We start from the raw sequence: 18,297 nt of genomic DNA on the forward strand, positions 1-18,297 counted from the left end.
ATGTTGGAACTCCCTTGCACAGTGACTCATGATCCCAAGGCTGAGTGCTGAGGGCAGGTCAATAGTTCAGAGCCTCAGCACTGGGGCTGTATGCTTGCGTTCCCATCTTGGCTCTTTTGCTGAGGGGCTCATAAGCTTGGGCACATTCATCTCTGTCTTTTTCTGCCAAGCGAAAGGTGATAGTAAATCAATCATGCCATTTGTCTGTGGTGATGGCCGAATGATTTGATGTAGGTAAAGTGTACAGTATAAGGGCTCATGAGGCTTAATTATCAGTGAAATGTCTTGTTTTAGATTTCACAGCTTAATAAGGCTCAGAGGCTTATTCGCGCCCAGGATTCTGAACTCCCAAGTCATTGTTCTATGACATACACCTGCTTGGCCTAAAACCGACAACTTTATCATAATGCAGACCCAGTTTTGAAAGAAGCAGATAAAGTTGTCAAAAGTACTGTGTCTGCCTCAGTGCCCACTCAGTGCGCTCCACACAAAGGGCATCACCATCTGCCACAATGGCCCAGCGGCCTGGCTGGCACAGACAGTGGCAGAGCAAAGGGAAAGAGATCCCTAATCCCATCACCATGGTCGATAGGGCATCATAGACATTCCAGAGTGAAGGCACAATCCACAGAGGGAGGTCCAACTGCTGCCATGTAGACAGTTGCGCACTTACATGTACAGGAAGGTCATTGAAGGCTCAGTGTTTTGCTCAAAAACTGAATCCCAAGCCCACACATTATTATGCTGTGCTTCTTAAAATAAGTTATGAGATGGGAAATAGGGCACCTGCAAATACATATATATATAATTATATAAAATATTATATATATAATAAATATAATTTCCTTTTACATCCTGCATCCTTATATTATATATATTATATTACATATAATAAATAATTGTTATATATAACATATATAATTATAAATAATATTATAATATATATAATTATATATAATATAATAATATATAATATATATTATTATACAATATATTTGATAATATATATAATGCATATTATATATAAATAATATAATATAATATATATTATATATTATATATAAAATATATATAATATACATTATATAGTATATATAATATAATATATTATCATATATAATATATAATATATATTCTACATAAAATTACATATGATATATAATATACGTTATATATAATATATCATAATATAATACATATTATATTATATATATAATATAATACAATATATGACATTACATAATATATAATACAATATATAATATAATATAATATAAACTAATAATATATGATATATTTTATATTATGATATATTATCTATAACATAATGTACTATAAGATACATTATGATATATTATATAAAACATAGTACAATATATTACATAATATACTATGATATATTATATATAATGTTATATAATATAATTATGTATAATATAATAAATAATATATAAAATATATATCATATATTGTATATATGATGTCATATATTAAATAGAAGATATCAGATATTATATATATTTCATGTATTTTATCTAATAAATTATATATAATGTTATATATCGTACATTATATATAATTTATCTTCTATTATACATTACATATCATACATTATATATAATATATAATATATCATATATTGTATATCATATATTATATATCATGTATATGATATATAATATAATATATGATACATATTACATAATATTTATAATATAATATATGATATATAATATAATATATATTATAATATATTATATCTTATATATCATATATTATATAATATATGATATATTATATACATTTTAATATATTGTACATGTCATATAATTTAATATATATTATGTGTCATATATAACATATATAATATATATTATGTGTCATATTATATGTATTATATATAATATATATAATTAAGTTTGTTATATATATAATAGACATAATTATCTATATTTATAATTATATATAATTATGTACATTATAATTATATATAATTATAACGTACATAATTATATATAATCACAACACGCATAATTATACATATAATCACAACGTACATAATTATACATATAATCACAACGCACATAATTATACATATAATCACAACGTACATGATTATACATATAATCACAACGTACATGATTATACATATAATCACAACGTACATGATTATACATATAATCACAACGTACATGATTATACATATAATCACAACGTACATGATTATACATATAATCACAACGTACAGGATTATACATATAATCACAACGTACATGATTATACATATAATCACAACGTACATGATTATACATATAATCACAACGTACATGATTATACATATAATCACAACGTACATGATTATACATATAATCACAACGTACATGATTATACATATAATCACAACGTACATGATTATACATATAATCACAACGTACATGATTATACATATAATCACAACGTACATGATTATACATATAATCACAACGTACATGATTATACATATAATCACAGTGTATATGATTATACATATAATCATAATGTATATAGTTATATATAATCATAATGTATATAATTATAATGTATATACTTATATGTAATTATAATGTGCATAATTATATGTATAATTATACTGTGCATAATTATATGTATAATTATACTGTGCATAATTATATGTATAATTATACTGTATATAATATTTTCTATTGTAATAATATATAATATGACATAAAATATATGATATGACATATTATATATTATATATGATATATCACATATATATTATATATTATATATAATATATAAATAATATATTATATATAATATATAATATAAAATAATATATTATATATTATGTATAATATATAAATAATATATTTTATATTATATATAATATATAAATAATATATTATATAATATATATAATATAAATAATATATTTTATATTATATATAATATATAAATAATATATTTTATATTATATATAATATATAAATAATATATTTTATATTATATATAATATATAAATAATATATTTTACATTATATATAATATATAAATAATATATTTTACATTATATATAATATATAAATAATATATTTTACATTATATATAATATATAAATAATATATTATATATTATATATAATATATAATATATTATATATTATATATAATATATAAATAATATATTATATATAATATATAAATAATATATTATATATAATATATAAATAATATATTATATATAATATATAAATAATATATTATATATAATATATAAATAATATATTATATATTATATATAATATATAAATAATATATTATATATTATATATAATATATAAATAATATATTATATATTATATATAATATATAAATAATATATTATATATTATATATAATATATAAATAATATATTATATATTATATATAATATATAAATAATATATTATATATTATATATAATATATAAATAATATATTATATATTATATATAATATATAAATAATATATTATATATATATAATTTTTTTGAGACAGCACCTTTTTCTGTTGCACAGGCTTGAGTGCAGTGGCGCCATCTTGGCTCACTGTAACCTCTGCCTCACGTGTTCATGCGACTGTCCTGACTCAGCCTCCCAGGTAGCTGGGAGTGCACCACATTGGGACTACACCAGCTGCCACCAGGCCTGGCTAATTTTTTGTATTTTTTTTAGTGACAGAGTTTCAGTGTATTGGCCAGGATGGTCTTGATCTCCTCACCTTGTGATCCTCTTGCCTTGGCCTCCCAAAGTGCTGGGATTACAGGCCGGAGCCAAGACACGTGTTTTTTAAAGGAAGAGAAATTTCAAAGGTACTCTGCTTGATACAATAATCAAATATATAAATTGAGGAATAAAACATAACCATGAAACATATTTATAACTGCATATGGAAAATACAGAGGATAATTTTCTAAATAACATATTTTGAAAGCATTAACTAGAAATTTGAAAAGATGGCATTTGACAGGCCACTATGAACGTACCTTGAATGCACAAAGACAGGTTCCCCATAAGAAAAATCCAAAATCAGGGAAAATGAAACCACAAAGGTTGAATCTGCTCTGACCTTTGAAAAACTCAGCACAGACAGTGGCACTTAGCACCAACGCTAGGAGATCCCTAATCCCATCACCATGGCGATAGGACATAAACATTCCAGGGTGAAGGCACAATCCACAGTGGGAGGTCCAACTGCTGCCTTGTAGACAGTTGTGCTTTTACATGTACAGGAAGGTCATTCAAGGCTCAGTGTTTTGTTTCAAAAACTGAATCCCAAGCCCAAACACTCTTATGCTGTGCTTCTTAAAATAAGTTATGAGATGGGAAATAGGGCACTCCCAAATATATATATAGATATAATTATATATAATATTATATATATAATAGATATAATTTCCTATTACATCCTGTATCCTTATATTATATATATTACATTACATATAATATAATAATAAAGAATTGCTATATATAATATAATATATGAAATTATATATAATATAATAATATATAAAATATATTATTATATTATATATTATATCATATATAATACATATTATACATATTATATACAATATAAAGTATAATATATATTATATATTATATACAATATAATGTACAATATATATTATATATTATATAAAACATATAATCTATTATATATTATATAGAATACAATATATTATATTACATATAATAAATGATATATATTATATACTACATATGATATATAATATACATTATATATAATATATCATACATAATATATATTATTATATAATAAACAATATGTATTATAATTTATATAGAATATAATATATAACATTACATAATATACATAATATATTATATTACATAATGTAAAATAATAATATATGACATATAATATATTATGAGATATTATATATGATATAACCTGTTATAACATATAATATATTATCATAAATTATATATCATATAACGTATTATATATTATGATTTATTATATATCATATGATATATTATATAATGTGATATATGTAATCTTATATAATATAATTGTGTATAATATAATATACAATATATAAAATATAGGTCCTATATTATATATAGGATGTCATCTATTATATATAAGATATCATATATATTATATATAATATTTCATATATTATATATAATATATGACATATCATATGTTATTTATCATACACTGTATATAAGATATCTTATATTATATATTATGTATCATACATTATATATCATATATCATATATTACATATCATGCATTATGTATAATATATAGGATATATATAATATAATATATCATATGTTATATAATATATATGCTATATAATATATAATATATAATATATTATACATGTCATATAATATAATATCTATTATATGTCATATTATGTATATAATATATAATTATGTATATTTATAATTATATGTATTACATATACAATTATAAATCATTATAATGTAAATAATTATATATAATTATAATGTAAATACTTATATATAATTATAATGTAAATACTTATATATATAATTATAATGTAAATACTTATATATAATTATAATGTAAATAATTATATATATAATTATAATGTAAATAATTATATATAATTATAATGTAAATAATTATATATAATTATAATGTAAATAATTATATATAATTGTAATGTAAATAATTATATATATAACTGTAATGTAAATAATTATATATATAACTATAATGTAAATAATTATATATATAACTATAATGTAATTATATATAATTCTAATGTATATAATTATATAAAATTCTAATGCATATCATTATATGTACGATTATAATGTATATAATTATATGTACGATTATAATGTATATAATTATATGTATGATTATAATGTATATAATTATATGTATGATTATAATGTACATAATTATATGTATGATTATAATGTATATAATTATATGTATGATTATTATGTATATAATTATATGTATGAGTATAATGTGTATAATTATATGTATAATTACAGTGTATATAATTCTATGTATACTTACAGTGCATATAATTGTATGTATAATTATGATGTATATAATACCATGTATAATTAAAATGTATAGAATTATATATAATTAAAATGTATATAATTATGTATAATTAAAATGCATATGATATATAATTAAAATGTATATATTTATATATAATTATCATGTATATATTTATATATAATCATAATGTATATAATTATATATAATTATAAAGTATATAATTATATATAATTATAAAGTATATAATTATATATAATTATAATGTATATAATTATATATAATTATAATGTATATAATTATATATAATTATAATGTATATAATTATATATAATTATAATGTATATAATTATATATAATTATAATGTATATAATTATATATAATTATAATGTATATAATTATATATGATTATAATGTATATAATTATATATGATTATAATGTATATAATTATATATGATTATAATGTATATAATTATATATGATTATAATGTATATAATTATATATGATTATAATGTATATTATTATATATAATTACAATATATATTATTATATACATAATTATAATATACATAATTATATACGTAATTATAATGTACATAATTATATATGTAATTATAATGTACATAATTATATATGTAATCATAATGTATATAATTATATGTGTAATTATAATGTATATAATTATATATGATTGTAATGTATATAATTATATATAATTATAATGTATATAATTATATATAATTATAATGTATATAATAATATATATTATAATATATATTATTATATATAATTATAATGTATGTTATTATATATGTAATATATATTATATATAATATTTTCTATTATGTATAATATATAATATGCCATAATATATATGATATGACATATCATATATATTATATATTATATACTACATATATATTATATATAATATATAAATAATATATTATATATATATAATTTTTTTGAGACAGCTCCTTTTTCTGTTGCACAGGCTGGAGTGCAGTGGCGCCATCTTGGCTCACTGTAACCTCTGCCTCATGGGTTCAAGCGACTGTCCTGCGTCAGCCTCCCAGGTAGCTGGTTCTACACCACACTGGGACTACACCAGCTGCCACCATGCCTGGCTAATTTTTTGTATTTTTTGTAGAGACAGAGTTTCACTGTATTGGCCAGGATGGTGTTGAACTCCGCACCTTGTGATCCTCTTCCTTGGCCTCCCAAAGAGCTGGCATTAAAGGCCTGAGCCAAGACACGTATTTTTTAAAGGAAGAAAAATTTCAAAGGTACTCTGCTTGGTACAATAATCAAATATATAAATTGAGGAATAAAACATAACCATGAAACATGTTTATAACTGCATATAGAAAATACTGAGGATAATTTTATAAATAACGTATTTTGAAAGCATTAACTTGCAATTTGAAAAGATCGCATTTGACAGGCCAGTATGAACATACCTTGAATGCAGCTACAAAGGTTCCCCATAAGAAAAATCCAAAATCAGGGAAAATGAAACCACAAACGTTCAATCTGCTCTGACTTTGAGAAACTCAGCACAGACAGTGGCACTTAGGACCAACGGCAGGAGATCCCTATTCCCATCACCATGGGGATAGGACATAAACATTCCATGGTGAAGGCACAATCCACAGTGGGAGGTCCAACTGCTGCCATGCAGACAGTTGTGCTTTCACATGTACAGGAAGGTCATTGAAGGCTCAGTGTTTTGTTTCAAAAACTGAATCCCACGCCCACATATAATTATGCTGTGCTTCTTAAAATAAGTTAGGAGATGGGAAATAGGGTACCCCCAAATATACAATATATATATAATTATATATAATATAATATATATAATAGACATAATTTCCTTTCACATCCTGCATCCTTATATTATATATATTACATTTTATAAAATGTAACAATATGTAAATGTTATATATAATACATATAATTATATATACACTATAATAATATATAATATATATTGTTATATTACATATTATTTAAGAATATATAATATATATTATATATATCATATATAATGTAATATATATTATATATAATAGTTAACATAATATATTATATATAATACATAATATAATATATATTACATATAATCTAAAATGAAATATATACTATATATTGTATATAATATAATATATATAATATATACTATAATATTATAAATCATATATTATATAATATGTAAAATACATAATATACATTGCATATAATATTACATATGATATATCGTATATATTATATATCACATATCATATTATAATGAATTACAATATATGATAGATTATATATTATACTATATATAATATATATTATATATCATATATCACAATATAATCCATTATAATATATTATATATAATATATGTTGTACTATATATAAAATATATATTATACTACATATAGAATATAATATATAATACTATAAAAAATATAATATATAATACTATATATGATATAATATATATTATATTACATATAGAATATAATATATATTATACTATACATAATATATTATATATTATATTATATAAAATATAATGTATAACATTAAAAAATATATAATGTAATATGTAATATAATATAATATAATATAATAACATATAATATATTATATATTATGTTATATTATATATAAAGTAAAAAAATATAATTATGTGTAATATAATATATAATATATGAAATATATATCATATATTATATATAAGGTGTCATACATTATATATAAGATATATATATTATATGTAACATTTCATATACTATATATAATATGATATATGCTCTGTATCATACATTATATATAATATATCTCATATTATATATTATACATCACACATTATGAATAATATATCATTTATCATATAGTATATACCATACAATATATATAACATATATGATATATATAATATAATATATCACATATATTACACTATATATTATATCCTATATGTAATATAGTATATAATATATAGGATATTATATATAATATATATTATACGTGTCATATAAAATAATAAACATTGTCATATTACATATTATATATAATATATATAATTATGTATATTTATAATTATATGCATTATGTATATAATTATATATATGATTGTAATGCGTATAATTATGTATATAAGTATAATGTATATAATTATGTATATAAGTATAAAGTATATAATTATGTATATAATTATAATGTATATAATTATGTATATAATTATAATGTATATAACTATGTATATAATTATAATGTGCATAATTATGTTTATAATTATAATGTGCATAATTATATATAATTATAATGTGCATAATTATATATAATTATAATGTGCATAATTGTATATAATTATAATGTGCATAATTATATATATAATTATAATGTGCATAATTATATATATGATTATAATGTGCATAATTATATATATGATTATAATGTGCATAATTATATTTGATTATAATGTATATAATTATATATGATTATAATGTATATATTTGTAATGTATATAATTATAATGTATATAATTACAGATAATGTTAATGTTTAGAATTATATGTACAATTATGATGTATATAATTATATATATAATTATGATGTATACAATTATATATATAATTGATGTATACAATTATATATATAATATATGCAATATATAATATTTTGCATTCTATATATAATATATATAATATGACATAATATATATGATATGACATATAATATATATTACATATTATATATTACGAATATATTATATATATTTTATGTAATATATAAATATTATATTATATATATAATTTTTTTGAGACAGAGAGTTTTCCTGTTGCACAGGCTGGAGTGGAATGACGCCATCTTGGCTCACTGCAATCTCTGCCTCACAGGTTCAAGCAATTGTCCTGCCTCAGCCTCCCAGGTAGCTGGGACTACACCACACTGGGACTACACCAGCTGCCACCATGCCTTGCTAATTTTTTGTATGTTTAGTAGCGACAGGGTTTCACTGTATTGGCCAGGATGGTCTTGATCTCCTCACCTTGTGATCCTCTTGCCTTGGCCTCCCAAAGTCAAGATACATATTTTTTAAAGGAAGAAAAATTTCAAACGCACTCTGCTTGGTACAATAATCAAATATATAAATTGAGGAATAAAACAGAACCATGAAACATATTTATAACTGCGTATGGAAAATACAAAGGATCATTTTTTGAAGAAAATATTCTGAAAACATTAACTAGTAATTTGAAAAGATCGCATTTGACGGGCCAGTATCAACATACCTTGAATGCAGCTACACAGGTTCCCCATAAGAAAAATCAAAATCAGGGACAATGAAACCACAAAGGTTCAATCTGCTCTGACCTTTGAAAAACTCAGCAGAGACAGTGGCACTTAGGACCAACGGCAGGAGATCCCTAATCCCATCACCGTGGGGATAGGGCATAAACATTCCAGGGTGAAGGCACAATCCACATTGGGAGGTCCAACTGCTGCCATGCAGACAGGAGTGCTTTTACATGTACAGGAAGGTCATTGAAGGCTCAGTGTTTTGTTTCAAAAACTGAATGCCAAGCCCACACATTATTATGCTGTGCTTCTTAAAATAAGTTATGAGATGGGAAATAGGGCTCCCACAAATATATATATATATAATTCTACATAACATATATAATTTCCTTTTACATCCTGGATCCTTATATTATATATAATATATTATATATAATATTATAATATATAATAATATATAATTATTATATATATAATATAATATATGTAATTTTATAATTATATATAATTATATATTATACTAATATATATGTTATATAAAATATACAATATTATATAATATATAATATACAATATTATATAATATATAATATACAATATTATATAATATATAATATTGTATAGAATATATAATATACAATATTATATAATATATAATATACAATATTATATAATATGTAATATTGTATATAATATATTATATAATATACAATATTACATAATATATAATATACAATATTACATAATATATAATATACAATATTACATAATATATAATATACAATATTACATAATATATAATATACAATATTACATAATTATAATATACAATATTACACAATTATAATATACAATATTACACAATTATAATATACAATATTATATAAATATAATATACAATATTATTTAATTATAATATACAATATTATATAAATATAATATACAATATTATATAAATATAATATAAAATATTATATAATTATAATATACAATATTATATAAATATAATATAAAATATTGTATAATTATAATATACAATATTATATAATTATAATATACAATACTATATAATTATAATATACAATATTATATAATATATAATATATAATATACACTATTATAGAATATGTTATATAATATATAATATACAATATTGTATAATATATTATATAATATATAATATACAATATTTTATAATATATAATATACACAATATATAATATATTATATCATATACAATATGTACTATATATTATATATAATATATCATTTTATAATTCATATTATATTATGTATTATATATTATATATAATATATAGTAATAATGTTGTATAGTATAATATATTATGATATATTATATATAATATAACATAAGATAATATATTATATACAATGATAAATAATATAATGTAATATAACATATACTATGATATCTTATATATAACACAATTTATTATGTATTATGATATATTATATATAATATAATATAATTATGTCTAATATAATATATGATATAGATAATATATATCATATATTATACATATGACATATATTATCATATAGTATATATCCTATGATATATCATATACATCATGTAGTATATATGATATATCATATACATCAGGTAGGATTTATGATATATCATATGTATCATATAGTATATATCATACATATGATATATCATATATGATAAATATTATCCTATATGTACTATATAATATATGTTATAATATACAATATATAATATGTATTATATAATCTATTATATGTTATGTGATATAATATTTATTATGTCATATTATTTATATTATATATAATATATAATTTATATTATATATAACACATAATATATATTATATATTATATATATGTAATATATATTACATATTATATATGTAATGTATATTATATTATGTAACATGTGTAATATAATATATATATTAGATAATATATATTACATATATATATATAATATGTAGTATATATTATGTAAAATATGTATAATATATTATGTAATATATATAATATATATTATGTTATATATAATATATATTTAATATATAATATATATTATATATAATATATAATATGTATTATATGTAATATATAATATGTATTATATGTAATATATTATATATTATAAATAATTCATATAATATGACATATTATGTATGATATGACATATAATATATGATATATATTTTATATCACATATATAATAGCTTATATATATTATACACTACATATATATCATATATATTATATGTAATATATATATTATATATATAATTTTTTTAAACAGAGAGTTTTTCTGTTGCACAGGCTGGAGTGCAATGGAGCCATCTTGGCTCACTGCAACCTCTGCTTCATGGGTTGAAGTGATTGTCCTGCCTCAACCTCCCACGTAGCTGGGACTACACCACACTGGGACTACACCAGATGCCACCATGTGTGGCTAATTTTTGAATTTTTAGTAGAGACAGAGTTTCACTGTATTGTCCAGGATGGTCTTGATCTCCTAACCTTGTGATCCTCTTGCCTTGGCCTCTCAAAGTGCTGGGATCACAGGCCTCAGCCAAGATACATATCTTTGAAGGAAGAAAAATTTCAAAGGTACTCTACTTGGTACAATAATCAAATATATAAATTGAGGAATAAAACATAACCATGAAACATATTTATAACTGCATATGGAAATACAGGCGATAATTTTTTTAAAAACATATTTTGAAAACATTAACTATTAATTTGAAAAGATCGCATTTGACAGGCCAGTATGAACATACCTTGAATGCTACACAGGCTCCCCATAAGAAAAATCAGAATCAGGGAAAATGAAACCAGAAAAGTTCACTCTGCTCTGACGTTTGAAAAACTCAGCACAGATAGTGGCACTTAGGACCAACGGCAGGAGATCCCTAATCCCATCACCGTGGGGATAGGGCATAAACATTCCAGGGTGAAGGCACAATCCACATTGGGAGGTCCAACTGCTGCCATGCAGACACGTGTGCCTTTACATGTACAGGACGGTCATTGAAGGCTCAGTGTTTTGTTTCAAAAACTGAATCCCAAGCCCACACATTATTATGCTGTGCTTCTTAAAATAAGTTATGAGATTGGAAATACGGCACCCCCAAATATATATATAATAATTATATATAAGATAATATATATACTACATATGATATATATATAATTTCCTTTTTCATCCTGCATCCTTATATTATTTTAATATATGATATATATTATAATAATATATATAATATATAATTATTATATGTAATATAATATATAATTATATATATTTATATATTATATATGATCGTATATACAGTATAATATATATAATTCTATAATTATATATAATATAATAATATATATTTTATATTATGTTTTATATATATTATATATTGTATATAACATATTGTACTATATATAATATAGAATATATAATACATGACATTATATATTATATATAATATATATAATATAGAATATATAATGTATGATATTATATATTCTATATAATACATATAATATATGATATATAATATATGATATTATATGTTATATATTATATATAATATAATATATAATATATAATATATGATATTATATAATATACAATATATATAATATATGATATTATATAATATACAATATATAATATATAATATATGATATTATATAATATACAATATATATAATATATAATATATAATATATGATATATATAATGTATAATATAATATATATCATATATAGAATATATAATATCTATATTAAATAATAGATATTATATATAATATCTATTTTATTGTTACATTATATATTATATTATATATTATGTATTATATATAATATATATTACATATTATATATTATATATCATACATAATGTATTATATATGATCACATTATCTACTATATTATATATTATATTAGATATATAATATAAAATATAATATAATGTTATATAATATATAATAATAATAAAATATAATATATAATATATTATGATATATTATAGATAATATAATATAATATAATTATAGACAATATAATATAATCATTTATAATATAATATATATTAGATTATACATTATGTATTATATATAATAATATGTCATATATTACATAATATATATCATACATTATATATTATATATCATATATATCATATATGATATATAATATATATCATGTTTTATATATTATATATCATGTATTTTATATAATATATATCATGTATTATATATTATATATTATATATTTTATATATTATATAGGAAATGTATTATATATTATATTTAATATATGATATATATTATATAATATACGTTATGTATTATATATAATATATGCATTATATATTATATATAATATATTCAATATACATATTATATATTAGGTATTATATATTTTTTATTATATATAGTATATATGTCATAGAAAGTAATGTATATTATGTCATACTATATATTATATATAATCCATATAATGTATATATATTATGTATAGTACATATAATATATGTTATATATAATACCTATTATATATATATTTTTTAAAGGCAGAAAAATTTCAAAGGTACTCTGCCTGGTACAATAATCAAATATATAAATTGAGGAATAAAACATAACCATGAAACATATTTATAACTGCATATGGAAAATTCAGAGGATAATTTTTTAAGTAACATATTTTGAAACCATTAAGTAGCAATTTCAAAATATCGCATTTGACAGGCCAGTATGAACATACCTTGAATGCCGCTACACAGGTTCCCCATAAGAAAAATCAGAATCAGGGAAAATGAAACCACAAAGGTTCAATCTGCTCTGACCTTTGAAAAACTCAGCACAGACAGTGGCACTTAGGACCAATGGCAGGAGATCCCTAATCCCAACACCGTGCCGATAGGGCATAAACATTCCAAGGTGAAGGCACAATCCACATTGGGAGGTCCATCTGCTGACATGCAGACAGGTGTGCTTTTACATGTACAGGAAGGTCATTGAAGGCTCAGTGTTTTGTTTCAAAAACTGCATCCCAAGCCCAGACATTATTATGCTGTGTTTCTTAAAATAAGTTATGAGATGGGAAATAGGGCACTCCCAAATATAGCCAATAGTGACGGTTTCAAGTTGAAGAGAGGCCCAACTGATACGCTGAGAATAAACAGAGATTCCATTCTGTTTTTTCTTTTTCAACTTTTATGTTAGATTCAGGGTGTACATGTGCAGGTTTATTTCCTGGGTATATTGTGTGGTGCTGAGGTTTGGGGTGTGAATGATCCCAACACCCAGGTACTGAACATGGTACTCAGAAGTTTTTCAACCTTTTCCTTCCTCCCTCCCCCTCCTAGCAGTCCCTAGTGTCTATTGTCACCATCTTCATGTCCATGGGTACTCAGAATTTAGCTCCTACTTATAGGAACATGAGGCGTTTGTTTTCTGTTACTACATTAGTTCACTTCCTGGATTCCAGCTCTATCCATTTTCCCTCAAAGAACATAATTTCATTCTTTTTTGTGGCTTTATAGTATTCCATGGTCTATATGTACCACATTTTTATCCAGTCCTCTGTTGATGGGCACCTAGGTTGACCCCATGTCTTTGCTAATGTGAATAGTGTTGCAATAAACATATAAGCGCATACGTCTTTTTGGTGGAATGATTTGTTTTCTTTTGGATACATATCCAGTAATGAGACTGCTGGGTTGAATGTTAGTTCTGTTTTATGTTCTTTGAGAAATCTCCAAATTGCTTTCCACAGTGGCTGAACTAACTTACATTCCCACCAAAGGTGTATAAGCATTCCCTTTTCTCCTTATCCTTGCCACTATCTGCTATTTTTTTTGACTTTTTAAAATTAGCCATTCTGACTGGTGTGAGATAATATCTCATTGTGGTTTTGATTTGCATTTCTCTAGTGATTACTGATGATGAGCATTTTTTTCATGTTTGTTGGCTCCATGTATATCTCCTTCTGAGAAGTGTCTATGTCTTTTGCCCCTTTTTAAATGGGGTTGTGTTTTGCTTGTTGAATTATGTTCCTTATAGATTCTAAATATTAGACCTTTGTTGGATGCATAGTTTGTGAATAATTTCCCCCATTCTGTAGGTTGTTTACTCTGCTGATGGTTTCCTTTGCTCTGTGGCAGCTCTTTAGTTTAATTAGGTCCCATTTGTCAATTTTTGCTTTTGTTGCAATTTCTTTTGAAGACTTAGTCATGAATTATTTCCCATAGCCCATATCCAGAATGGTACTTTTGAAGTTTTTCTTCTAGGATTATTGTAGTTTGAGGTCTTAAATTTAAATCTTTAATCCAACCTGAGTTAATTTGTGTATATGGTGAAAAGGTGACCAGTTTTTTGTTTTTTGTTTTTGTTTTTTGTTTGTTTTTTGAGAGTTAGTCTTCCTCTGTCACCAGGCTGTAGAAGAGTGGCACCATCTCAGCTCACAGCAACCTCCACCTGCCGGGTTCAAGCGATTCTCCTGCCTCAGCTTCCTGAGTCGCTGGGATTACAGGCACGTGCCACCACACCCAGCTAATTTTTGTATTTTTAGTAGAGACAGGGTTTCACCATGTTGGCCGGGCTGGACTCGATCTTCTGACCTTGTGATCCTCCCACCTTGGCCTCCCAAAGTGCTGGGATCACAGTCGTGAGCCACTGTGCCTGGCCAATAAGGTGCATTATTAACATCAATAAAGCTCAGGAAACAGCTTTCACCATATTTTTGTTTACTTTACAGTTTTTCCCAGAGTCTTTGGAATAGATTCCTCCCTCCATGAGCCAGAGAACTTACAATGTTCACTGCAGTGTCTTTAAATGTAGCAGTAGCAGCTGTGGGTTGAGAACACAAGTCTTCCACTCTTCCTTTTAGAGCCAGCCATTCACGGTGCTCTGTGTTCTTATTCGGCATTGGGTAGGGGCATCTGGGTGCTGGGCATAGCACCAGTGCCCCATGGAGGAGGGAGGCAGGAAGCCCCTTTCTTCCTTCTCTAAAACCTTTTCTCTTTATGTAGATCCAAGTTTTTAGCCTGTATCATTTTCTTCTCTCTGGATAACTTCTTTTAACATTTTGACAGATCTACTGACAGCAAAATTGTGTTTCTCTGAGAAAGTCTTTATTTTTCTTCATTTTGGAAAGATAATTTTGCAGGATACAGAATTTTAGGTTGGTGGAGTTTTCTTGCTTGCTTGCATGGGTTCTGAAGAAAAGTTTGATGCAATTTTTATTCTTATCCTAACATGTGTTAGGCCCTGCTAAAGTCCAAGGTGGTTAGACTCTTGTGAAATAGTTTCCCTGGGGCAGGCTTTTGCTAAGGAGAACGGAACACCCAGGGTGTATTTCAACGTAGTTACTTTTCCCCTTCCCTGTGGGAAGCAGGAGGGAATTTTTCTCTGATGTGCATAAGAGCGTCTGGCAGAGCTCTTGGAGGTTCATGAAAGTGTAGGGCCCCCTAAGACCGGGCTCCCTTAATTCTTAATTCTCAAGTTTATGTGCATGGAGCCTCCAGCGATTTGTTGTTTACATGTAAGTCTTCCCACCGTGGTTCTGGCTCCAGTGGCCAGCCTCCGATCCTGTTAGGCTGGGACTCACTGCCTCTCCAATTTGGGGGATAATGGTTTGGCGTGTTAACCTCAAGTCTCTGATGGATCTAAGAAAAGTTGTTAATTTTCAGTTTGTTCAAGGTGTTTTTTGTTGTTGTTGTGAGGACAGCAGTGACAGCTTCCAAGCTGGAAAACAGAAGTCACATTTGGGTTTTGTTTCAAGATATTTTTCCAATGACAGAGAATGATGCCACACACATTTCCATAGATGTCTTTTGATGCAGATGTGCAAGCGTTTCTGTTATCCTAACAGTGAAATACCTGAGTCCTGAATGTGCTCCTTTCTAGAACCTTTCTTCAATGCCAA

General features: G+C 23.1%; 1 protein-coding gene across 1 annotated transcript in view; it reads right to left on the reverse strand.

Moving 5' to 3' along the window:
- Window positions 1-17,298, reverse strand: part of LOC134756411 (uncharacterized) — a 41,048-nt gene extending 23,750 nt beyond the window's left edge. Inside the window, exon 1 of the mRNA XM_063705035.1 lies at window positions 17,182-17,298. Within this exon, the coding sequence (XP_063561105.1) occupies window positions 17,182-17,298 (117 nt within the window). The remainder of the gene's footprint in view (window positions 1-17,181) is intronic.
- Between the last annotated feature and the right edge of the window lie 999 nt (window positions 17,299-18,297).

This window comes from Gorilla gorilla, chromosome 23 (assembly GCF_029281585.2).
Source record: "Gorilla gorilla gorilla isolate KB3781 chromosome 23, NHGRI_mGorGor1-v2.1_pri, whole genome shotgun sequence".
Taxonomy (NCBI): Eukaryota; Metazoa; Chordata; class Mammalia; order Primates; family Hominidae; genus Gorilla; species Gorilla gorilla.